This window comes from Trichoplax adhaerens, genomic scaffold (assembly GCF_000150275.1).
Source record: "Trichoplax adhaerens TRIADscaffold_1 genomic scaffold, whole genome shotgun sequence".
NCBI classification, from domain to species: domain Eukaryota; kingdom Metazoa; phylum Placozoa; class Uniplacotomia; order Trichoplacea; family Trichoplacidae; genus Trichoplax; species Trichoplax adhaerens.
In genome coordinates this window covers 145451-171110 of record NW_002060943.1, presented here as the reverse complement: position 1 = coordinate 171110, position 25660 = coordinate 145451, and the positions used below count along the sequence as shown (strand labels likewise).

Genomic DNA, 25660 nt, shown 5'->3' with positions numbered 1-25660 from the left:
TTTTGTTACTTTGGACTCATTTATTTTTCATCGTCTACGCCATATCACAGTTTAGAAGAAATCTACCATCATTATTGTTGTTGTAGTTGTGGTATAAGATAGGATTAAGCTTGTCGAGTATAGGTGTATTAAATGGGGTTGTTGTTATCATTGGTATGGCGCTTAAAAGCTGACATTTATTTTGAAGGTGATTGACTGTCGATATTGCAAACCAGATCAGCTATGTCGGATGTTCAAGAAATGCCTGTATCTCAATCAGCTGAATTCGACAAAAATTTGACTCCTAGTCACAGTAGAGAGATTGTTTCCAGCCAGGATACGACGACATGGGATAGCAATAAGGAGGCGATGAAGGAAACGACTGGTAAGGATAGTACTTAAGACACGTTGTAGTATGGTTGAAAATACTTTCATCAAGATGCCATGGTAACTGTTATTTGCCTGCTGTAGTAATCAGTAAGAGTAGCCATCATGCGATGCCAGCGACACCCGTGGTTACTTGGCCAATCTTAAATTTAATTCCTGATGGCCATAAAGAATATCGCTCTAGTTCAGCCTATTCTATTCTCAAGCAAAGGAGCGAAGAAGGTAATTTAATAGTCAATTTAATCGCTTGCAATTGGTATGTGTTTTTATACATTGAATGCAAGTATGGTCGGTAGGCCATTTTGATTTATATACCATTGGTAGATGATAACGATTAAACTATTTATCCGAGTTGATAAAATGAGATCTATAGTCATAGCAAGATTATCATTCATTCAAGCAGATACTTTAGAGATATACGTATACATCGATATAAAGTATAGGCTGTAGAAGCAGATAATCGGTTGTAGGATAGAACGCTGGTCATGTCCACTTGCGATAGCAGCTTATTTCAGTCCATGAATAAGGGGTTGAAAAAAAACATACCATTGACTAGTTGCTTACTACGTTAATATCGATGTCCTGTCAACGGATAATATGCTTAACGGGATCAAATCTTCGGCTTTTGCTAATAGCAAACGTATACTATTCTGCTTGGGATAGGTAGAGTGGAGAACTACTGAAATCGATAGATTAACTTTCAACATTTATTATTAAAAATGTTCGTGTAAAAGCTGTGACATCATCAGTTTTAAATTGTTTTCAGACTGGAAAGTGAAATTCCTTCACACTTCATATCACAGTACTGGTATACAAATAATTATTCAGCGCTCGTGAATGTGAGAGTTAAGCTGTAATACCATTCGCATCAGTGCAATTGCTTGCTTAACTGATGGATTACAGCTTATGCAAGGTTTCCTCTACAACCTAACTGGAATATAATAGGACAAGAATGAACAATTTTTCTACTGTTAACAAGCAGAGAAGCATGCATACATTACTCTTTTTGTAAAAGATATATATGCACAAATTGAATCAGTAGATTAGCTTTTCCATAATTACTGCAAGAGGAAAAGATCTGTTAGCAGCAATCGTAGGTCTTAGATAGCTATAATTGAAACAATGTATAATTACTCAATAACTGAATCGTTGACATTATATTAATAACATGCAGATGCAGTTTGATCTCTGCCGTTTATGAAAGATTTAGATGTTTAATCATCAGACGAGCTAACATAACTCAGATTACTTCAAGAGGACAGGATTCTTATTAGCGCCCAGGCCATAGATGACCAAAGAGCTCACTGATACCTCACTCCAGATATGTAAACCTAAGCCTGATGTATAATATGTAATTTAATCGGTTAGCTAGCTAATTTAGATACACGAGTAGATACCACAGGAAGTAAAATCTCATGTCAGTAGTGCTATGCTTTAAATAATTTTAAATTAGGATAAGTACAAAGAAAGTTTACTTTCTAAATACCTGATATTATAGATGAGTAAGTGGCTGCCATGAGCCAACTTATCGCGGCCTCGTGCCAAATTGGCACAAGTAAAAATTCAGTTAGTTCATTTTTATAAATAAGCTAATACGGAAAGAGACAATTTGCCCTTCAAGTAGTCTTATGGCACAGGTTATAAAGTAACATAATAATTTAATTTCTTAGCAGTAGGCATTATACTACTGACAATCAAGCACAGATATAACGCTCCAAATATCCAATCCTACCTAGTATGTGAAAATTTATCAGCAGAGTAGCTAGATTGGACATATTGCACAATGTATAGTAGATTGCTACAAGAATGAGAGAAAAGGTCTACCTAATAATTACATATAAATTATGCTTTAGCCTTCTATAGCTTTAGATAGAGAAATAATTGCCATTTCTCAATAACTAATATCATACTAATGGCATTAAAGGAATAGATTTATTGCAGCATCATCAGCATAGATGATTATAGTTTTTAAGATTATATAAGAAGAGTAAATCTCCGTTCCAATTACTGTCATATAATTGATATACAATCGCATATAATCGGGTGATTGCTGATTTGTTATCCGCTTATATCCCGTAAATTACTGGCTTAGATACTTTGTAATTTTAATAATGGTTAAAAAATTCAATTTTTTTCTAGTATTTATTATCGTATCCGTGGCATGTAATAATAGATTATGATTCGCTAATGCTTAATGAATCACCAAATTCGTTGGACTACATAGTAACATTAAATTAAAACTTCCGTTTTTGAACAATTTTATTTGATACGTAATTGTGTATTTAGATTCGCCAACCGGTGATGCAGATCAGTCTCCAATGTCAAATAAACTATTATGCCCTGTAACAGCTAAGTGGTAAGTAGCGAAGCCTGCAATTATTCGAGATAATTACGTATTCACTCGAAGTAGATTCGTCGTACGCATAGTATCCTATGAAAATATAACTCTATCATATTGGTATAAAGTGCCGTGCACTCAGCAATGGAGAAAGTGACAATTTTTGACATGCTTTGCTAGTTACATGACGTAATCAGTATTAGAAACACTGTGGTCATCTCATAAATTAGCTGTATACTGGATTGTGTGATGGAAGGCGTTGAATTGCTATACTGAATCACCTGCTAGGATTTTTTGATGCTCATTCTGTCTCATAATGACGACTAACAAGTTACTGGTATATAATTCAATAATTAGGCTAATGGAAAATTACGAAGTAGCAGATGGCGTAAGCTTGGCGCGTAGTGCAATCTACAATCATTACTTGGATTTTTGTCAAAAGAATGACCTAACTTCTGCTAATGCTGCAAGTTTTGGAAAAGTAAGTAGCAGATCAATTACTACAATCACTGATCATTCACCCGTTTGAAAAGTTGTGTTCATAAAATAATCGGAGATCTTCTATTTTAGCTTCGTTGTATCTTATTCTGCAAAAATTAATTGTAGTTATAAAGTCGGTTTTTAATTTAAGTCACTATGGATAGGTCAATTTTTAGCAGAATGGTATATCACTAATGATCGATTAGTTCTCACCTTTAATCAGAATAGTTGACTATTTGCTTACATTGCACCGTATTTAGAATTACTACAATAGATAGACATGCTTCGTGTACTAATTCTTGAAATGAGCACATATGGCGTACAAATACCTTCTTTCTTGCTATTTAAACACGTGTAACAATCATCTGAAAATCTTCTAAAATTAATTTAGCTGTGATCTTAATATTAGATCATAATTTATTTCTGATATCAATTATATCTTACCGTTTGTTACCTTTTTGGACTGATACATTTGAATCAATTTGCACCGAAACTTAACGATACTGTATTATCGGGATCACAACTTACTGATAGAAATATGAAAAGTTGATTGATTTTAGTGATATGCATCTGCTCAATTTTCGTTAAAATGCAAAAATTTTAAGCGTGTAGTGCAAAGTGCGAAATTCTTATTCAGCGATGAAATTGTGAATATTTCAATATTTAATTCTTCAGAAATTCATTAGAAATGATATGGACTGCCAGAAATGGCATAATTTTAGTATATGCTGATGAGTAGTTATACTCATTTTTATTTCTATTTACATTAAAATTACCATATCTCGCACTTTAGATCATACGTCGGATATATCCACAGGTCAAAAATAGAAGATTGGGGCAACGTGGGCAATCAAAGTAAGGAATAGGCTCACGTAATTGATTATAAAATTAAGTAACTGTATTCTTTTTAAGAATATTTATGGACTTATTGTGATACCGGTAACAATGATAATCTGTTAAACAGAAGGTATGATAGAGGTGTTAGCATATCTGTAATTTTACTCATCAAGTATCACTTTAATGCTTATTAATTTTAATTAGATAATGGATACAGAATTGTGAGTTAGATAATTTTAATACAATATTGAAGCTTTGTAATGAATTAATACGATTATAATACTTTTATATTGGATTTATAATAGCATTGTGCTATTAATGTATTAATTGTGCCATTGCTTGCATGAACTCGACAAGGGTAGTAGTTTCGTACTGTATTTCATTTATTTGCACATAATCATCTAACGGTTAGGTAAATGTGGCAGGGGATCAGTTAATACGGCAATATGGGTAAACTACAAATTAAAACTTATGTGTTCGTAATCATTGCTTGCTATAGTGCTTATTAAGAAAATAATATTTGATGTTACGTTGTAGTAAAACCAAATGTGCCCAGGTGTATTGTTTATGTACTGCTCGCACACTTCCAGGGTGTAAAGTTTCGTATGCTGTGATATATTGCTCCTACAATCTCATTCTATTTCTTGCTTCTCTGGACGACATTATTAGCACCAATAGTTAAATAATTTGAAATTGTTGTCAGGTTTATAAATTTTTTTTCCGTTATTGAAATCACACCTTTCTTTATGAACTTACGGACTATTCGGTAGTTTAAAATTTAACTTTATTATTTTTTGGCAAAAGATTTTACGGATTGTCAAATATCGCTGAAAGATCTTACAAAATTTAAGTTTACTCATTTTCTAGTTATATTGCTATCATAGATATCATTACTACGGAATTGGGCCGAAATCAACATCAAATTTCCATAGCTACTTTAGAAAAATTAGTGTTAAACACAATACAAGGTCTAATATTTAAATTAACGATCTAACTTAAGACTTTTATCGTATATCAATGATATCATGTTGTCACGTAAAACTTACTTTATCTATACGTCATACATGTCAATCAGATTCAACGACCAGTTAAATGATGATCCTTCGGTAAGTTGATCTATATAGAATATTATGCAGCGAATAGTTTCCTTACTGACAAAAGCGTTCCATTTAGGTATTTAATATTATCAATTTATTATTAGGCTGAAGGACTACTAGTTTTGCCCAAATCTGTCATAGATGATGTAGTACGTAGTCATGATGCTATGCTTCCTGAATTCCCTAATGCTGGTGATTTAAATTTACCAGATTTGGAGATTCGAGATAAGGTAAGAGCGAGATCATCCTATTTATTCATAGTCGCTATAAATCTTAATTTCTTTCTTATTTGCTATAGATTGAAACCTTCTTTATATTGTATCGAGCGCACTGCCATAAATTATTGGATACCGTGGTGTGTGGCAATCTTAGACAAGTAAGATATTTCGTACCGGCTTTTAAATTAAAATATAAATGTAATTGATACCAAGAAAAGTATTATAGTATCAGGTCAAGTTTTGCTGTAAATATACTGTAGATTAATTTTTTTAGTAGTCCGTCTTTACTGATGTAAGTTTTATTGCAATAAAACTGCAGATTCAAGAGATTATTTCTCATTTTTGGCACGATTTGCCTCCGCAAATGACAGATGTTTTACACTGTCCACCAGCAAGTGATCTCATATGTATTTGTGATATGATTTTGTATAAAGTAAGAACATTTTATGTAATCACTTTACTACGATAAAACTTTAATAATAATGATGAGCGATTACTGTTATATAGAGTATTGGTCATATTTTAGTTCCTGGAACGTTAGATGCGATTGCCGTCAGGTTTAAGAAATAATGAAATGCTGGCTTAAATTAAATATTCTACCGTACGGTGGTGTTATTAATTGATAATTATAAAAATATCGTACTAACTTATTTCGATAAATTAGTCTGACGCGGGCCATAAGAAATTTTGCGCATCAACTTGAGGATTGGATTGTGTCCGGTTTAAGTGGATATGCGCCCCAATATTTAATTGATTGCAAGACAAACGGTATGTCAAGATTGTCAGCATAATTGTCTTGTCTATATATAGTCTAGAAGAAATTGACTGTTCGTAAAGTCCTGTATTCATTAAACTATAGTAAATTAAATTTTTGGCTGCATACAAGTTTAGCCCAACATACTTACGTTGTTTATTGGCTTTTACTACTAGTTGCTTATACATTTAGCAAGTCACTACATCGGTTAACTTCATTAGCTCACTTGGCTCAGGTTGGTAGTATCACTAACATCGTGTTGATATAGAAACGCTGCTATTGTTTTAACTAGTTCCGGTACAGTAACTGTACGGTAAGGTACGATATGATCTAAATTTTTTATTTTAGGCGGCTCGTAACGAACTTGGCACTGCTTCAGTGTTAGAAAGTATGATAGCGGATTGGGAAATAGTTGACGAACAAAGAGTTATTTTTGAGACAATATGGATGTATTCTCATGATAAGACAGATATAATGGCTGTAGCTATTGGAAAAAGTAAGCTTTACTGTTGCAACAGCCAATATCTAATTCAATAACCAGATTATTACTATTTCGTAGACTAATTATTCGATTAATGGCATTTTATGTAGACTTGCATATATTTAAAGATTTATTATCGAAGCGTGCAGCAATCGAAGAATATATCAGTTGGCTAAGCGCTATTGTCAATGATTGTGTTTTCTCGGTAAAAATGTGTAGGATATTGAGAAAGTTCTTCTGTCGTGTCGTAAAATGTAGTAATTACAACAATTTAATCATCTTATTTATACTCGTATTTTTGGGTTAACATTATAGAAATCCAATGATCGAAAAGTAATAAAGAAAGCTGCAGAAGAATTTATTTTGACTTGGTCTTTTATATCATCCTTAGTCATTCGAGATTTTACTCTTCGTAGTGCTGGAAGTTTTGGTAAGGTCTTGAATGATACAGCAAATCACGCAACATATAGTATTGTACTTTATTTTATTAAATAGTAGGAACAATTTTGAAGGCTGACAATTATAATTTCCTATCTAGGATCGTATCATTTACTTCATACACTATTTCATGAATATGTGCTCTACCTTATTGAAGCTTATTGGTATAATGATTTGGAATCTAGTTTATACTATCAATTTACCAAGGCATCAAAAGGTTGTTTTTATCGTGCTGCAAGTAGTGTTGTAACTCACTTATTAGTGTAAAATTGACTGTGTAAACTAATTGCTTACAGTAACGGCGTTAGCTGCATGCCATTTTTAAACCTTTCCTTGCATTTCTGTAGATGACTATGTTTTGGCTTTAGATCGTTTTGGTGATATTCGAAAATGTAACCCCGTGAAAGATGCTTTCATATGGTCGCATTTGCCCGTTATCCAAAGTATTTATTCTAAGCGCGATAGTAGCAATTGTTGCTATGACAGTTTTGGGGGCACCACTAATAAATCATTCAAAAAAGCGAGATTGGCATCTGACCCATTATCATCAAAAAGCTCAGTGCAAGGACGATATCATAGTCGGTCTCGAGGCAATAGCAATGCCTGTAGTAGCAAAGGATATAAATCATCGGCTTTTCCGGCGAAATCTGGTATGCAATCAGAGAAATTATTAGACATTGTCAAAAATTTATCAGCTCGTGTCCAAAAGAGAAAGTCAGATCATACTAAGAAAGATCCTTCTAATAAAGAGAAAGTACCTACTGGGCCTACTTCACTGTTTTGTGACTCGACAACGTCATCGTAGTTACCTACTCATCACTGATTATATTATATATTATTGAAAAAAATAAATAATAAATTAACAGTATTTAGCATTGAAGCTATAGCTATCGCACGGTGGGCCGTAATATTATAATATGAATTGTTTATCTTGTATGTGTCGGTACGGCGGATTACGTACAGCTTACGGTATTTCGGACTAAATTTAAAAGTTACAGTCAATTTGAATTAGAATAATATGGGTAACTATTGCTCTTGTCTGTTAATTGATATTGCAATTTGTTGCTCTGATTATATCTCTACTACAACTGTCAACCTCTGTCTTCGATGACATATTTGTATTATTACATAAATTTTATGCTTTCCCAAAATATCAGATGCCGATATACATGCTCGTACACGTATTGATAATGGTAGCTTTACCACAATTTGATATGTAAAGTTATTGTGGTTATTACTACTACCGTTTAATTATTACTGTAACATCGAATGTATTAAAGGGTTTATAGAAACATTATTATATTCCGTATAATAATGTCTAGTAAACTGATATTGTGATATTATAGAAAATAAAATTACGTTATAGTAAGCAAAGATGTAACGCGGAGATAGTATTTAAATACTGTTGTACTGCATATCGAGCTGAAGATTCTCTCTTGAATGATAAATTATTTTCCTTCTGTACCATAGCCTGGAATCACTTTAGATCCTATGATGTATCGTTTTGGGTTAAATTGTGGACTTGAATGCAACCTAGAAGGTTAGAACAGCTCTATGAATAATTAATAATTACTCTTACAAGTCGTGGTCTATGCATTTGTGAATCCTATTTCTTGAAGATAGAAATTAGCTGGTTGAACAGACACGCTTATCATGAATTACGAGTATATACAAAGTAGAATTCGTAATAACTAATCGGAAGATATTTATGCAACTTAATTCTCCTGAATTATATTATTAATACTTTGAACCTAAGGTCACACGATTCCTTGCCAAGCAAATGAAGAATTCATTTACTATATTATACAAATGTCGCTCAACTTCCATCCTTACCATCAAAATTAGCAACGGAAGGCGTTGAATTAATATTACTGCAGGTATAAACATATACGAAGGGCGTGGATTTATATATTGTTTCAGAAGCAATATATATACATACATAACTACACCGTAACCCACATTAGGCTTAATCAAAGCAATCTTTAATAAGGGCGGTAAATAAAATTATATAAATATTAGTTGCATGATAAATGATGTTATTTATGACAAACGATTTCATCATTTCATTAAGATAGATAGGTATTTTCAGATGCTGTCATTCGCAAAACTCTTAAAGACTTCTAGTACGTAGTATCTCGTACGTATTTTATACGTTAGGATAGTGATCTACTGAGATGGCTCAAAGAAACTTTAAACGAAATATAGTTGCGTTTTCTGCGAATAACGGAGCACTATAGAAGTTTACATCTTATGCTTGCAATCTTTCGAAGCCGTGCATTTTTAATGCATCAAAAGCTTGCAGATCTGCCATATTACGCATAGATATCCTGAAATTGCGAGCATAATTTAATATATTACAATAAAGCATCACTAAACATGTTCAGCAAAGATGTATCAAAATAGTACAATTGACAGGGGTTGTAAAATTTTTGAAGGTGCTGCATTATTCAGTGTTATTTTCGCCCTTCGTATATAGTACAGGTCGGGTATTAAATAGGAAAATTGTTAACTGTATCAAAATCTGTCCATTTCCATTCAAAATTGATTACATCAATTATCACTACTAATCCTATAGTAATCATTAAAGTGGCTAATGTATTCTTTGAAGGTGATATAACTAAAATATTAATCTTATTGATCCAATTTCACCAATAAATAAATAGTCTTTCGTGATATCGTTAATTTCGTATGGTAAAAATAGTTAATATAACCCATCATGGAGGATTACAGTTTGCTCCGTATTAAGTGCAGTTGTCAATATTTTAAATCTTTAAAATTGTCAAATAGACATCGGTCATTAGGTGTCGCTATCATACTGCAATTGATCATTCCACCACTTATTTACATCAAATTTATCATTCATATTGAGCTTCTCATCCGTTGATTCCTTGCTAGCAGACATTTCTAACGATCGCTGTCTATTAAGAGGCCGTCGTCGAAAACTTGAAATACTGTCCGTTGCTGATTTATTTAATGGATATTTTCTAGATGATGCAGCTTCCTGCTCAGAGCTTGATCGCTGCATTAGATTACGATGACGACCAAACTTTATTCTGTTTACCCTAGGGCTAAAGTAAACTTTCTCCAGCCTGATTGTGTTGAGATTCTCTTTCTCGTCTTCGTCGGTATTTTCAAGGGATTGCTTTCCACTGAGACTGTCATTGTCATCACTTGAGCTACTTAAACCAGCAACTTCTGTTGTAATGTCAATACGATTTAGTCTAACTGTTTCCGTTGATTGAGGTATATGTAATCCTGTAAATAAAATAGAAATAAAAATAAAAAATAGTTTTATTATAGTAACGGAAAGAATTACGCAAAATAGCAAAGGAAAGTGAAGTATACTTTGTAATACGTAATAGCAGATATTTATTCAATTTCTTGCAGTTATAAATATTAGCAGTGAAATGAAATCTTTCATATTACTTATTATATTAATCATACTATATATAGTATTATATTGGTAAGAGAGAGTTATGTTTCATAAGTAATTAAAAGAATCTTTCTAAGTGTAAGATACTTATATTGCCATAATATTTACTTGACTGCTCTAATGGGAACGCAGGCACATTATTATTTTATTTTTAACGCCAAAGGAACTTTTTACCCTAATTTCATATAGTTGCAATAGGTTATCTAGGGAAAGTTTACTAGCTAGTATAGAGGAATTTAGTCTTTGTGGCATGCATCATTGATTAGAGTATTCCGGGACTTCAATGTTAGGCTTGATATTGAATATATCAAAGCTATCTCAAGATATAGGAACTATTAGAATGAATATCAAATTTTCTTCCGATTGAAACTAAGAAATATGTAAAAATGTTTTCAAGCCATTTATTTAATTCATCGGTACCGGTATCTGTTCGAGCTCTAGCTTCATTCTACAATAATAAGCAGATTTTTTGATTATTGGTAACAACGTTAATAATACTCGTATTCATTAAATACTAGTTACAACTCATAACGGTAACAAGTAATGTTCATAAACAACAATGATAGCTAATCACAAAGCTTTACCTTTCGCTTCTTCATTATACAGTTAACAAACCAAGATTTAATAATTTGCTTGGCGACCTGGATCATTTTAGTACAAAATTCCAAAGTCAAACTTTAATAGAAGATGCACACATATTGATACTCGTATTTAAGGTAATTGTGCATCATAAATTAACTATTCGATCAATTTAAGCGATTTTGAAAACTAACATCCTCTTCGATAGCATACTCCAGTTCTTCTCTTTCGATTAATTCTTTCAGCTGAAGGCATTTAGTAATATCTACTGATCTATATGCTAGCATGCTAGGCATGATAAAAAGAAATTAGATATACAATGCTGCCTATAATGTATTCTTAATCGAGTTTTAGTTATTTATGATTAATCCAAACGTTAACGTACTATAGAGTTCAAATATGAAGTTCCTTTTGGTTAGTAATTAATCTACAGTACATTTTCTTCAGGCAGGACGATAATTTTAAATTATTAATTAATTATTTAATTAATTTACACCGGCTTAATTGTACCTCAATACATCTCTAAAGGAAACATCTTTGCCGTCATGACGTTTCTCTAGTTCGCAGCACATATATTTAAAGAGGAGGCGATCACTTGATGAGTCTAACGCTAGTCGGCCCTAAAAAGATTTAAAACTGGCGTTTAATGTTACAATAGCAATAATTTACAATATGCTCAATCAGAATTATTTAAATATTTAGAAACAAAAGTATATTAAGTTGCTATAAAACTGAATTAAATAAAAATAGTAATTATTAATTATTCAGTCTCACTGTAATCGTTGCAGTTAGCTAGATGCTCAGTTGGCTTAAATGGATAAGTTAAGAAACAAATACGATCAAGCTATTTATCAATTTTTACCTTTAGCAGTGCTAATAAGAACTTCACATGACGCACCGGAATCGTTCCCTATACGTACAATAGTTGATGTAAACTTTTATCCGAATAGCCATCACAAGGTAGCATTTTAAATGAAAGTAATTAGAAATGTTCATGATTAAAAGGATGTACCTTTCTATTTCTATCAATAAGATTCCAAGTTGTTTGAAAATTATAAAGATTCTTTTGACTAAGCAATGATTCTTCTTCATCAGAGTAAAATAGCGAGAAGTTTTCCACGACAATAGCTATTGATTGATAATTAATTTTTTAGAAATCTATTGATCAATCATACCCGTTTATACTATGACTCCGTAGCAATATTAAAGTCGACGACTAGGCATTGCTTACCAATAAACAAATTCACAAACATAAATGAAACAATTACGTAAAATGAAATAAAATAAATAATAGCAGCAGCATAATTGCCACAATCAGAAATTCTTCTTCCATTTTCTAGTGTGGTGGTACAATAGGGCGTTGTGATCTGTATTTTAAAAAATAAATCCAGCGTTTTGATACAAGTTGCGTTTTTTTCAAACACAATACGATAATAAACTCAGCTCATTTGATAGCCTTACCATACAATTATTCATTATTTTGTACCAGTCTTCACCAGTCATAATTCTTGTTAGTACCAGCATGGCTTGTCCGGCTGACTCAAAATTAGTATGTCTGAAATAGTGGGTTAGGCTAATTACTATTAAATAGCTATTAAGTCATAAACAGCTATTGACGAATATTAACCGGTTAATTCCTTCCCCCCATTTTACATTTCCGAAAAGAACAACACCCGCCAAGGCATAACACATTAGAACCATCATCAATGTACTAAGTCCAAAGAAGCTCTTCCTAACACTAACACTAACTGTAATGAAAAGCATCTTCAACATATCCTGCGGGCGAAAGGGTATCAGTATTTTAAAATCTTTCAGATTTAAAGTAGTATGCACGATATAACGTCACAAAAATATGTACGTACATGCTTCCATGTGACCGTGAAGAATTTTAGAATGATTGTCATAATACCAAGATTATTCAGGTATTGTATCTGAAATTTAGGTTGCCCAATTAAAAGTAAATAATACTGTTCATACAATATCATTGCCAAAGCTAACAAATTTAAATTGTAAAGAATTATAAAATAGACGACTCTAATTTAGAAACTTGCATTCGTCGTAACAGGATATTTATAATTGATTCTAACGATACAACATTCTACCGTAAATTTACATATATAACCTCATTTTCAGCCGTAAATATAACGGATAGTACAAGCCATGCAGTTCCTATCAATATCAATGCAAAATCGTATCGATTTCTGTAACTCTCAAAGTATCCAGCGAAGGAGTATGCAATTACTCTAAGAAAAAACTAATAGAAAGAAGTTAAATATGCAATTAAGAAATAGGTTAAAAGGTGGCATTTACGGTATAAAAATAAATCAATAGTAAATCATATATAGAGAATTCAAGTAGATTTATGGACAGCAGACATACCATTAATAATGAAGGTACAGTGTCTGTTAATCGGTCATTATAGCAAGAATGAAATTATTTACTTGCAATATACATATAAATTAAAAACTATATTCTACTTATGATGTATGGCGTTAATTTTTAAGCTATGTATACATTTAATATCCTAAAAAAATAAGAGCCGTTACCTCAATCCAATACCAACCAATAAATAGATTAGCAGCGAGAATAAAATTACTAGGATCAGGTAAATATTCATTATCTTTCGACCACTATTAAAAAAAGTTTGCAAATTATCGTATTAGATTATATTGACCGTATCATTTATTCCAACACAATCCACTCAAGGTATTTGTGTATCATTTACCTTAACATATAGCATGAGACAGTTTGACGTAATAATGATTATGCTAAATATTCGATAGTATTTAGATTCTATAATGTCATAAATTTGGCCACGATTGGTTGAGTCTGAAACGTAAGAAATTTTTATTAGTTCTGTGAAATAGCTCCCAAAAACTGCAGATAGAAATAAAAAAATATTATCTTATAGATTACTACAAACCAGGCCTTGGAGGAATGTGAAGAGGCTGAGCGATTTTAAGGCGGCCTTTCAAATCTAGCCATCGTCTTTGGTCAACAGTTAGCAAAGCAGTTCCCTTGAAGTTAATAACATTCATAGAATAATGATTTAGCTATCTACGATACTATCGGCTAAAGATATACTTGCTAATCGAATACCTTATTCTCATTAAAATTTGTCATGACTACTCCAACAAATAAGGTTAATCCTATCATAAATCCAACGAATACAAAGACGTGGATATAGATAATTCCAAAATCCTATCAATATAAGTCAGAAGTTGCACTTTAATAGTTTTAATGTGATTAAATCTAGTGAATACCGGACTAATTGTAAACATGCAATTTATATTTACAATATTATTTCATTTTTGAAATTTAGTATACGCGTTCATCAAATAAAGGCTGATATCAAGTGTAAGTACACATGCTGCTACGGTATTAATGGGAGCTATACCTGTTTCATACTTTGCAGGATACTTCGCATACTTGTCCAACCTTCTAGTGTAATAACTTCAAAAAGAGTCAGCATAGCTTTGCCGATATTATCAAAGCTATAGCCCGCTGGGCTCACCTTCCTATTATTTAATAATAAAAGATAAGTAAGTAGCAGATGTAAAAGTTTTAACCTGTTACTAATCAAAGTAGAATTCATTCGTATCGCATATTTTTATTACCACACTTCAGGAACAAAGAGAGTGGTACTTTTACTTTCCCGTAAACCAACAACTTGAGTAGTAACTTGTAAAGGAATTGAAAATGTTCCACTACAATTTTCCTAAAAGTTAAAATGTTGTTATTTACTTACTTCAGCATCAACAGACGCTTAAGCTAGTGTAATCAGATAAAACGTATAGAAAGCAATTTAGTAATTATAATGCAGTCGAACCTGTGGTATTCCAAAGCCTTTATTACATCTTGCTAATTTTCCAGCAAACATCTGAAATTAATAAATTGTACAAGAATGAAATACAAAATCAATTACAATCTTATTATAGTTAAATTAGAAATGTAGTTCTCACCTGTACACCATAGTTCGCAAAAGTAAACAGTAGCATTAATAGCATTAAGGAAACCTAAATAGAGATTAATTCTGCTGTTATTGCTATTGTTATTAATCTTATGCAGGCTTATTTATCTGAAACTACTGTATTTCCAGGTTGCTAGGTATATGAAAGCGAATCATACCAGAAGAATTTCCTTGAATCCTCTCACCAACTCACTAACAACTTGACTCATCTTAGGAACCAAGGTGATCACACGCAGTGGTCTTAAACATCTCAAGACAGCTAGAAACTAGAAACATTACCGCTTTCCTGTCAGTTTTACTTTTACAGAATTAATTACCAAATCAATTGCTTATTAAGTGTGACGTACCTCTGCTCCTGAATTAACCGATAAATTAAAAGCATGATACAAATATGATAAGACGCTTACCTGTAAATTCATAAAATGAAGCATAAGCCAGATCATACTTAGAAAAGCTATTTAAGGGATAGTCAATAAAGTAATATTTAATCTACGCGTGTCATACAAAGTAAACAAAAATATCTAAGAAACCACTGAAATTTCTCATTAGCGCAGCTGGGGTGAAGATAAGACCATCGGCAATAATCTGTAATATAACACCCGTAAATTTATTAAGAACGATTCTGAAATATAATAGAATTGCAGTTTTCTATTATCCTAAAACCTGGATATAAGCTAACCTTAATGATAAGTTCCAAACTGGTAACGGCGATAAATATAATATCAGCAATCTATATATAACACATTATTAATTAAACGTGATTATTACACCTAGAAGTTTATATTTATGGCATTATGGTTAGATCGCAAAATAACTTGAGGTACGTTACAACATATACTGACATATGCATTAATTTACATTATGATCAGCTAGGAGATATTAATAACTCTAAATTAATACCTGTGTAAAATTAAGGCCCACATCAGGCCCATGAGGAGTCTCCCATGCCATAATTAAGCAGGAGGAAATGTTAACAATGATAATAAACCAATTTAGATACGTAAATGATGCCAAAATATTACTATAGGAGAAATTTCGGTGGTGAAAAGGAATTTAATTAAAAGTATTAATTTATGAAATAGTCACTAGCAAAGTGATATATTCGCATTATAACAGTAATTTCTTACTGAGCAAATTCCAAGAGTTGTGTTTTGATGTTAGATGTCTTAATTCGAGGTCTATTTTAATCATTAATTATGCTAGATTTCAATACTACGCTTAAAGTCAAGAGAGCTATAATTAAAAATAAAATAATTACTAACGGATTATATTTAGCATGAGCAATTCGCTGGCATAGTTTTCTTAGGTGGGAATTGGGTGAGAGTAGAAATAATGACGTATCGAAGAATGGATGATTCTCTCGTAAATTCTCTTCCATCGCTCGACGCTTTATTTTCGCCTGCTGTTTTTTTTCTATTATTGCGTTAACATCTACCCAATCTGATGGAGCTTCGTTTTCTAAATTATCGGACTAATTTATTAAAGTAACAGTAATAAGTCGAAGATTGATTAAATACTGTTATCGCTAAGATAACTTGCATTAATTACAAACTCCTAGTACATGATAATTCGCAAAGACTACAACTGGCCCTTAGTTGAATCCTTGCTTAATCGTATCTCAACAGTAAAAGTTACTATATATGACATATATTCAGTCGAATGAGCTATTAAAAGAAAATCACTTTAAGTCTCTTATAAACATTTTAATCAAACCCAAGCATTTACTTTTTCCTTATTTCTTCTTGCAATGTGTTTTAAAGTATCTAAATCCGCCTTATTGATAACATTTCCTTTCGAAATAAGTGAAGCCCTATACGTATAAGTAGTAACTTTAAAGGGTATGTCTTTCGGCTTATAAAGACTAGTCTAATTGTATAATGGAAAGTAAACCTATTTATAAAAAATGATCGAATCGACTACCCTGTTTCCGTTCTATAACGTAGCAATCATCGTATCAAAAAAATCATACCTTATAGAGCGTCTATGAGCAAAAGGGTGTTTTACGGAATGCTGCCTTCTAATTCGAGGAGACAAAACTCCTTCTGGAGTAGTCATTACCGGTTTTCCAGTTTGAGTCATTCTGGGTAATAAATGTACAATGGTGGAGTATGAGAAGTACTTATAGAATTATCGAAGGATGTATATACACTTATTTTGTTACAATGCAAATTAAGAGACTGCTTAAAATCTGATCTGTGTGAATAAATGACAATATAAATCTGGCCAACTGTTTTAATAAGATAGAAAAAAAAGTTGTACAATACATATAAAATTCTTAAAAAATTACTCCGTACTCAATAAGTTTCGTCAGTCGAGCTCTTCTACGTGCCATGGCTACTTCTGAGCTGCGTCTTGAACGCGTAAGATACTGGCATAGATCAATTTCATATTAATTATAACTTGCAATATCACGGGAATAGCGACAAGGTATTATTATTGATTTTAATAACGTTCAATACCTGACTATCAATTGTGTTACATCGTGGTATGGGAGACAACATATTTGGAGACCGTTGAAATTGTTCGTCGGCAGGATTACAGGCTGTAACGTCTTCCGTTATTGTACGTCTTAATTGTACTTTTCGTGCTGTTGCCCTTCTATGTAAAATAGCAGTATTATCCTCTTCTTCTGCAGGCATTGTATCGTTGACCGAATTATCGTCGGTACATTCATTTACATATTGCTTTAGGAAACTTTCTCTGTAAGATAGAAGAAAAATTATCTATCTCGTATGCTCTTACAACTTAATATAATAACTATAATTTATCATTGTGTAGATGAAATATTCTTAAAGGAAAGCCTTTGCAAGAAAATATTACCGCATTTTAGGAATTTCAAAATTACTAGTTATTGTCGATTTCTTAATAGTAGCCATTCGTGGTTTCTCACTAATATAAAAGATAATTTAACAGCTCTGCAGGATCTTACATACACAATTAGAGATTGGAGTTATTAAATTTCACCAACCGAAATTTTTCGTAGACACGAATTCTATAGGGTAACTTTTCTTCCGTTACAACGCTCTCTTCGTGCATTTTCCCCTGTATCAATAGAATAATTCATCATAGGAAAACTGTAACGTAAATACGATATTGTGAAATAATGAAATAAGTTCACAAATAAATATACGTGTACCTGACGATATTTCTTAACTTCTTCATCTAAATCTAAACTATCCAAGATAACGGCAATAAAAATAGAAAAAAGGATCTAAAGAAGTATAAAATTAAAAATGAAACTGCAATAAAGAATATTTGCCACAAAAAAAGTATATTGATCGACGCATAAATTGTAACTTCTAACCGAGGAAGCAAACAAATGTAGCATTGTAAAATAAATAGCCACTAAAGGTGAAAGATCGATTGTATTTGCGAGAAGAGCATCATTCATGACATCAGGCCAACCTTCTTGCAGTAAAACTTGAAATGTGGATCCTACGGCCTGGAGACAGTTATTGCATTGATTAAGTATCTGCTATTTAATAGCAATAGCAACAATAAAGTACATTTATAAAATGTTGAGATATTTTCTTACCGCTGGATACGTCTCAAACAGCTTTAATTTTTCTACTCTTGAGAAAAGTTGTAGACTTAATAAGCTAACAATTAGCAAAAAGCAAATGGTAAAAGCCAATAAAAGGCCAATCTTCTTGCCATTTCCTAGAATCTATCACATAGATTATGAGTTAAGTACAGTATCTAATAAAAGCAAGTAGTATAGTGTTAAGGAACAGAGTATAATTAATGCTGTAATATGCTTAGATGTCTCACTCTAAACATGAAATCTTGCAGCATTGGAAGGATTCTGACTATGCGGAGGATTCGTAATACCTAGTTATAGTATGAAAGATTTGATATTTGAGAACAATCCAGTGAATTTTTTGTGCAAAAAGAATTACGTGAAGTGAAAAATGAGCAATAATTTCGTATATTAATATTATCGCAAAAGGTAATCCTACCGCAAATACAGTCAATTTTGTCGCTAAATTGCTGTCTTGGCCAATAGCGATAGCAATCAAAATGTACACACTACTACCAACAGCCAAGATTAGCTCATAAATATGTGCAAAACGAAATAAATAAGAGCGAATTCCATAACAGTACATCTTGAATATTGCTTCAATATTGAAAAGCAACGTAAATGCGATCTATATTGGTCAATAACAACATCATACACAATTCGTAAGCTATCTCTAATATTCTAATAATATGTAATAGATTGCTGTAATTTAACTACAAACCTGCGAATACCAAATAAAGTTTGCATAATCCTCGGGCATGTGAGCAAATTTACTTGCTAAGATAGCCGCGTCGAATATAATGCATACAATGATAGTTGCGTGAAATGCTCTCAAATGCAGAACTTTTGTTATCCCCTCTCCGTTTTTTCTATAGTAACTAATCTCTGATGTAACTAGGTGCCATTTCCCACTCGTTTCTTGTAAGGTCTATTTAATTATAAAATGGCAATTAGCAGTAAAATCTAATAACAAAGTCACTGCAATGGCAAGTTCATAATTTATTACAGACCTTAGTAGAAAAATTAGCTGGTAAGGCGATATTGCCCCACATCTCTTGTAGCTGACTTCTCATCTCTGCGAAGGCTTCAGTGATAACAGCGATGAATACATTCTGATTGGGATGTTGATTGATATTACGTAAATGTTTGTTTAAACAATAGCTGATATTAAGCACTTAAACTAAACTGTAGCAGCAATTTTATGGATAAGAGGTAGTTATATTCACCTTGATAAGCCACGCTACAAAAAATACCATTGTTAGGAAGTAAATGTATGCATACCAACTCACATAGGAATCCATCGTCTTATACATAGTATATACCCAACCTTCTAAACTGGAACTCTGATATACACTTAGCAAACCTAGCACTGGACAACATATAAATATAAAATTTTAAGTAATTACGATTCTGATATATAATTTGTTAACTTGGATTAAATATTGATCAGTATAGGGTTATTAGTTCCTAGTATTAATCTTATACTTACAAAAGTTATCAAATCCAACAAATCCTAATTCTGTCCTTTGAATATCAAAGTATTGCAAATCAATACATACCATGTCATTGGGACATTGATAGCCACTGTCAGAAAAATTGCTACACAAAGTATCTGGAATTGCTAAGTACTTCGGTAGCTCAGTAACATTTCTGAGAAATAAATATTGAGAAATAGGTTAGTGATTGCTCTAAGAGAAAAGACATGCTAATCGTTCTATAATTGACATGGATTGCAGGATCTGTGTAGAGGCTAATAAGGCAAAGATATGCTAATTGCTTTATAGCTGACGCTTATTATCGCATGGAAATGTAATAATATTATTCTATCCAACGCAACGTTTATTATTAGAAAATCCGTACTGAGGCTAATAAGAGAAAGACATGCTAATCGTTCTGTAGCTAACATATACGCGTATTATCACATAGAATATAATGCATATCCTATCATGTAATACAAATTTCATTAATAGAGCATCTGTATAGAAACCGATGTATCCGGTATGGTAAGTTTTGTCAGTGCTAATTGCTTAATTGACTTATAGTATAGTATCGCATTGAGTACCTATAATTATTTAAGGTGCAAGTATGTTATCGAACTATTGCTTACACTCGTAATTCAACTGCTGTCTTATCCACGCAATGCTGCTGTAAATCTCCAAATAATTGGACACCAACGAAGGAGTATAAGGAAATAAAAAATAAATAAAAGACTGATACAGTCACTATTTGCTGTCCTGAATGCCTGAAAAGCAAATTTAGAATTGTTATGCACGACAATATCTTTTAAATTTTTATGCTTATATTACAATGGATATTACAATGGTTATAACAGTGATATTAGGCGAGAAATTTTAAAATAGTATTCAACTATTAGTTCGTGGCTATCTGTTTAAGAATAAATTGATTGTAAGACAATCAATAGTAAAATTAGTAAAGACTGGAGAGAGAACGTTTGAATTGTTACTATAAGGTAGAAAACAGTTACTAGAATTTAACTTTTCTTACTCTCGTAATTAATTGTAACTACGTATTTTTGTACATATTTGCGCGTTTCTAATTAAAAACATGTGGTAAGTACGGTAATACTCTACTAGGTAGTTATAGAGCAGTAAATCATATAATCTATGCACTAAACAGCAAAGTAGGAATTTATCGGATAGTGTTATAGTAGTAAATGTTTTTTAAAAATGATTCTGCACTTTAGATTTCACTCTAGTGTACAGTATATCATTAGGTGATACTTTCGGCAAGATTTGGATATGAGTGCTATTTTACCTGTAGATTGAATTCATGTTTGTTTTAGGTAAGCTATATTTCAGAAAGCTGCGGACTATTTTTATCGGTAGTAATGCCCGAGGAGCGTACAATACGTTAATCCAGTCGTAGTCATCAATTAAACCGACTTCTGGTAGCTCAAGTACCTGTAGTTAATTAAAATAGTTATATTCTTAATATAAACGATATGAGGCTCAAAACTATTTTATGTTTTAAAGTTATACCACATATCAATTCATGAAGAGCTCTCAAATTGTAATAAACATATAGAACTTGCTGTACGAAATCCAAAATCAAATAAAGTTTAAGACTTTGCACTGTGCTTTGGATAATTATGTAGCATTTTACTGACATCCTTGCTTATAGTACGGTACCAAGGGAGAATATATCTAGTTAGATAGGTTGAAGCTATGATTATGTACTACAGCAATTAATCTTGCCATCTCAGCTGTTCTCTCAATTTTTTAGCTCTAAAAATCGAATAACACTCTACAGTAGAGTAATAATAGAAGTAACAAGCAACTTTCATCCATGAATAGCAATGGCTTAATTACTTGTGGGAGTACTACCATTTCTTTGTGATGGTTAGGTCATAAACTTTTGTGATTTACTGAAGATTTGGAGAAAACATGGCGAATAAGCAATGTTCTATGTGATATTGGAGTTACTATACAGTATTATTTCTGATGGTAGTCTGGAAAACCCTAGTACAATCACTGACTGTCAACTGTATCTACATTATCTGGTCTGTATAATTTGATGGTACTACACTGGATATAATACGGTAATAAATCTAGAACTAGATTAACAGAAATTCATATTGCCATCCTCTTAAAATACGTTAATTAAAAAGACTACTCGCTAAAGGCCTATTATTGCTTGGCATTGCAGGTGAATAAGAGCCTAACTAAATCATTAAATTGTAATTGTATGTATCTAATCAATAAATAAATGATAGCTTAGCGGTTTTATATAAATGGGATACTTTGTAATCCGTCCATAGGAAACAGTCAGTAAATTATTAAGTATGCGCAAACTTTTTTAAGCCTAAATGTAAAATTTTACTGTAGGGGAGTATCAATGCATTTGCAATTATCCCTTGAATATAAGTGAAAGGTAATTATTGGTAGAATGTTGTGATTCTTGGCCAATTCGTATTCGTATGTTCGTGATATACAGGAAATTAGGTGTATGTCAGTACTATCAAGGCGTTTTAATGTTTGATTTCCAAATCAACAAGCTATTAGAAGCAAAGATTTTGGTCACTTACGGCTACGAGGATGTACCAAATATAATCTCTGCGTGGCTAAAGTGCAGATAAAATTATTAAGCTGAGTAAATATTATAGACTACTCGATCCTGTAAGACTTATTAGTCAATTATAAGTATCCGCAACATAGAAGTACTCCAATAATACCTTACAGTGAGCGCTAAAAAACTCTCCAGTGAGTTGCAAAACGGTATATTACATTTATTGAATGGAAAGAAAAGGATCTTGATTACTATCATCGAACAAGTTCTTTCCTATATACAGTATGCGCATTCAGCCCAGAACATGAGTCAACTTCATCATTGTTGAGCTTGATATCAAACGAATATTTCCTGTTCTACGATAGAACAAGTTCTTTCCTATGGATGTATGTACACTCCGTCGAGAACGTGTGCAAATTTCATTATTATTGAACTTGATATCAAACGAATATTTACTATTTCAGGATAGAACAAGTTCTTTCCTATGGATGTGTGTGCATTCAATTGCGAGTGTGTGGGCAAATTTCATTATTGTTGAGCTTGATAGTATTCTACGATAGAACAAATTCTTTCCTATGGATATGCATTCAGTCGAGAGCGTGAGCAAACTATATTATTGTTAAACTTGATATTAGATGAATATTGACTATCCTACGATAGAACAAGTTCGTTCCTACTGTATGTATGTGGTATTCAATCGAGATCGTTTGCAAATTTTATTATTGTTGAGCTTGATATTAGATGTTGATAAGTAATTGGTATCAGGAATGAATAATTCGAACTGTAGGACGTTCTTCTACTTACTTCTACAATCACCGTCAGCCAGATACATAGTAACATGATAAAATCGAAAATGCACCAAAACTTCTTAAAATAGGCCGAATCACCCTATTGTATTCAAATAATAGAAATAAGATTCAATACAACAAGAAACAATAGCTAACGGTCAATATTAACAAAAGCAATCGTCATCAATAACTCAATAGACTATTGATGATGACAACAATAGAACAATAATAGCTTGTCGTAATAATAACTGAATCTATCTAATCGAACTTTCATTTTTTTTTGGTGCGAATAATACAGCGGAATATCAGCTACTTTATCAAGCCATTTTCAATTGTATCCATGATGAAATTTCATGATTTTATCATAAATGATGAGATATAAAGTGATATTGATTAGGTAGTATCATACTCCATGAGTTCAATGAATGATGAGATCTAAATGATGCTATTGAGAGTGATATTGATTCGACAGTATCATACTACATGAGTTCCATGATAACCTATGCCTATTAAGCAACACGCCTTACATATTTTATTCCCTTCTATCTAATTTGGCTATTGTCTTTGATTAACTGCAGTTAACGACAAATAATCAATCGGTTGATAGTAGATAGTGGCTGTAACTGTATTGGCAAATACATGATACTGGGTGGTAAGACATGTACAAGGGTACAGTATCAATCAAAGGCGAATGTTGCGGGGTTGTATTTCTTACAATGATCGTGATATGTAATAGTGTAGGATCGATTCTTACATGATACCTTTTCGTCTGCTATGATAAAGTAATTGCATCTACGTATTAAAAGATACGAGCAATGGTGAACTGAACTAAGAAGATTTATTATCAGCGGACAATAATTAATGGATAGTCTTCATCAAAACAGGGGAGCTTGATAAGATAAAAAAAAAAGGTGAAATAAAAAAAAAGAGAACAGGAAACAATCCTATAAAACTAAAAATAAATTACTTTTTCATGATGATCTTTGATTATCTCGGGTGAGAATGGCTAGAAAAAATTGCTTATCATAGATCATTTAAATTTTGATCATGGAAGAATAACATGATAATATAAAATTGACACTTCATGAGTTTTGACTCATATCATCCCTCTACTGTACTGTTAGCAACATAATAATTGAAGTGACAGGTGCAGACTATTTCCTGATCATTTTTTTGTATTGTATTGTATCAACAAACATAATGGATCATCAATCATTCTTACTGATTCAAGCTATGAAAGGGCATCCTCGTTGAGTTAATGGACTACCATCAAATGGAAGATTATCCAACAGTCGATTACACTTATTGCTTTACGTTGTTTCAAATTATATAAAGGGAGAGAAGATTTTAATGGGATAGAAAAGAAAGGGGAAATAAAATGACTTTTTTTTTGAATATTTCTTTGTAAAAGTATGAAGAAGTCTTATTTTAACAGTAAGCTATTTGGACAGTACATAGAATTAGGTCCATGTGCACAATATTGTATACATAACGTTGAGTCTTGTATTATTTTATTACGTATGGCAGAGTAGAAAACAAATGTCATTGAAATGGATAAAGGATAGACTATTTTCTCATCAATCGATTACATTATCGAATTTGTCGACGATTGATATAGATAATACGCGTGAAAATAAGGATAATTTTCATGATCAAAACAGTTTTGTATTGAATGGAATCGTTCAAAGTATGGCAAGAAAATGGATTGATTGATCTTACCTTGAAGAAACCATCCCTCCGTACTTTAATGATCATTTCAGCTAGGAATACCAGACCAGAAAAGATGTCCAACGCAAGACAAATATAGCGAATGACTTCAGCGCTTTGAAATGTGGCAGGGGTATTCAGAGCGACTGAGATAGCTGATATGACTGTACAGAATTTTAATAGCAGCTTGATATTGAAATCATTTAATAAGCTAGGAGTTTCATCGTTGGCCAAGACTTCGTCGGGCCCATAATCGCTTAAAGGTAGATTATACATTTGTGATAGAAACCGGCTGGAATCCTGACCACTTGATAATACACTATCTCTAGTCATTGTTGTTGCTTTTTCTACCTAGGTAGTTAATTAATTAATCAATTTTCGCTAGAATCCTTCTGCTAGTCTAGCCAATAAACCGAGTAACCAAAGTTAACGTTAAAGGGAAAGATCTTCAGTCTATTGTCCCCCTAGTCACGTGACCATGTGGGGATGAATGCGAGCTGTGGATTGGTTGGCCGAGACTCTGCGCTGTGCACTGTGCAGTACAGTACATTGTATTGTACTTTACTGTACTGTACACTCAGTGTACAGTACTGTACAGTACTGTACAGTACAGTACTGCAGCCTGAAT

General features: G+C 32.3%; 4 protein-coding genes across 4 annotated transcripts; 2 read left to right on the top strand and 2 right to left on the bottom strand.

Annotated features, from left to right (window-relative positions):
- Window positions 1-222: 222 nt before the first annotated feature.
- TRIADDRAFT_51267 (uncharacterized protein) lies at window positions 223-1029 on the top strand (the record flags this gene model as incomplete). Its single annotated transcript, XM_002108375.1, has 3 exons — window positions 223-364; window positions 451-588; window positions 923-1029. 3 exons carry the CDS (start codon window positions 223-225, stop codon window positions 1027-1029), a joined length of 387 nt encoding a protein of 128 aa, XP_002108411.1.
- Window positions 1030-1881: 852 nt separating this feature from the next.
- On the top strand, window positions 1882-7814 carry TRIADDRAFT_51266 (uncharacterized protein; the record flags this gene model as incomplete). Its single annotated transcript, XM_002108374.1, has 15 exons — window positions 1882-1921; window positions 2653-2722; window positions 3062-3185; window positions 3978-4039; window positions 5097-5127; window positions 5223-5348; window positions 5417-5494; window positions 5656-5769; window positions 5844-5893; window positions 6001-6104; window positions 6267-6325; window positions 6439-6586; window positions 6682-6776; window positions 6887-7001; window positions 7357-7814. The coding sequence occupies 15 exons, from the start codon at window positions 1882-1884 to the stop codon at window positions 7812-7814; spliced, it is 1674 nt and encodes a 557-aa protein (XP_002108410.1).
- Window positions 7815-12003: 4189 nt separating this feature from the next.
- On the bottom strand, window positions 12004-12785 carry TRIADDRAFT_18815 (uncharacterized protein; the record flags this gene model as incomplete). Its single annotated transcript, XM_002107557.1, has 4 exons — window positions 12004-12149; window positions 12253-12388; window positions 12483-12576; window positions 12649-12785. The coding sequence occupies 4 exons, from the start codon at window positions 12783-12785 to the stop codon at window positions 12004-12006; spliced, it is 513 nt and encodes a 170-aa protein (XP_002107593.1).
- Window positions 12786-13119: 334 nt separating this feature from the next.
- On the bottom strand, window positions 13120-25308 carry TRIADDRAFT_18273 (uncharacterized protein; the record flags this gene model as incomplete). The annotated part of the gene is made up of 32 exons (XM_002107556.1): window positions 13120-13275; window positions 13568-13651; window positions 13747-13850; window positions 13945-14038; window positions 14121-14222; window positions 14419-14539; window positions 14639-14739; window positions 14851-14901; window positions 14984-15037; window positions 15150-15257; window positions 15339-15398; window positions 15496-15576; window positions 15671-15721; window positions 15892-16012; window positions 16106-16156; window positions 16254-16462; window positions 16717-16857; window positions 17451-17691; window positions 17812-17880; window positions 17960-18033; window positions 18128-18202; window positions 18296-18433; window positions 18527-18658; window positions 18763-18822; window positions 18951-19139; window positions 19233-19439; window positions 19522-19623; window positions 19738-19880; window positions 20001-20139; window positions 20621-20791; window positions 23348-23425; window positions 25045-25308. 32 exons carry the CDS (start codon window positions 25306-25308, stop codon window positions 13120-13122), a joined length of 3771 nt encoding a protein of 1256 aa, XP_002107592.1.
- Window positions 25309-25660: the final 352 nt, after the last annotated feature.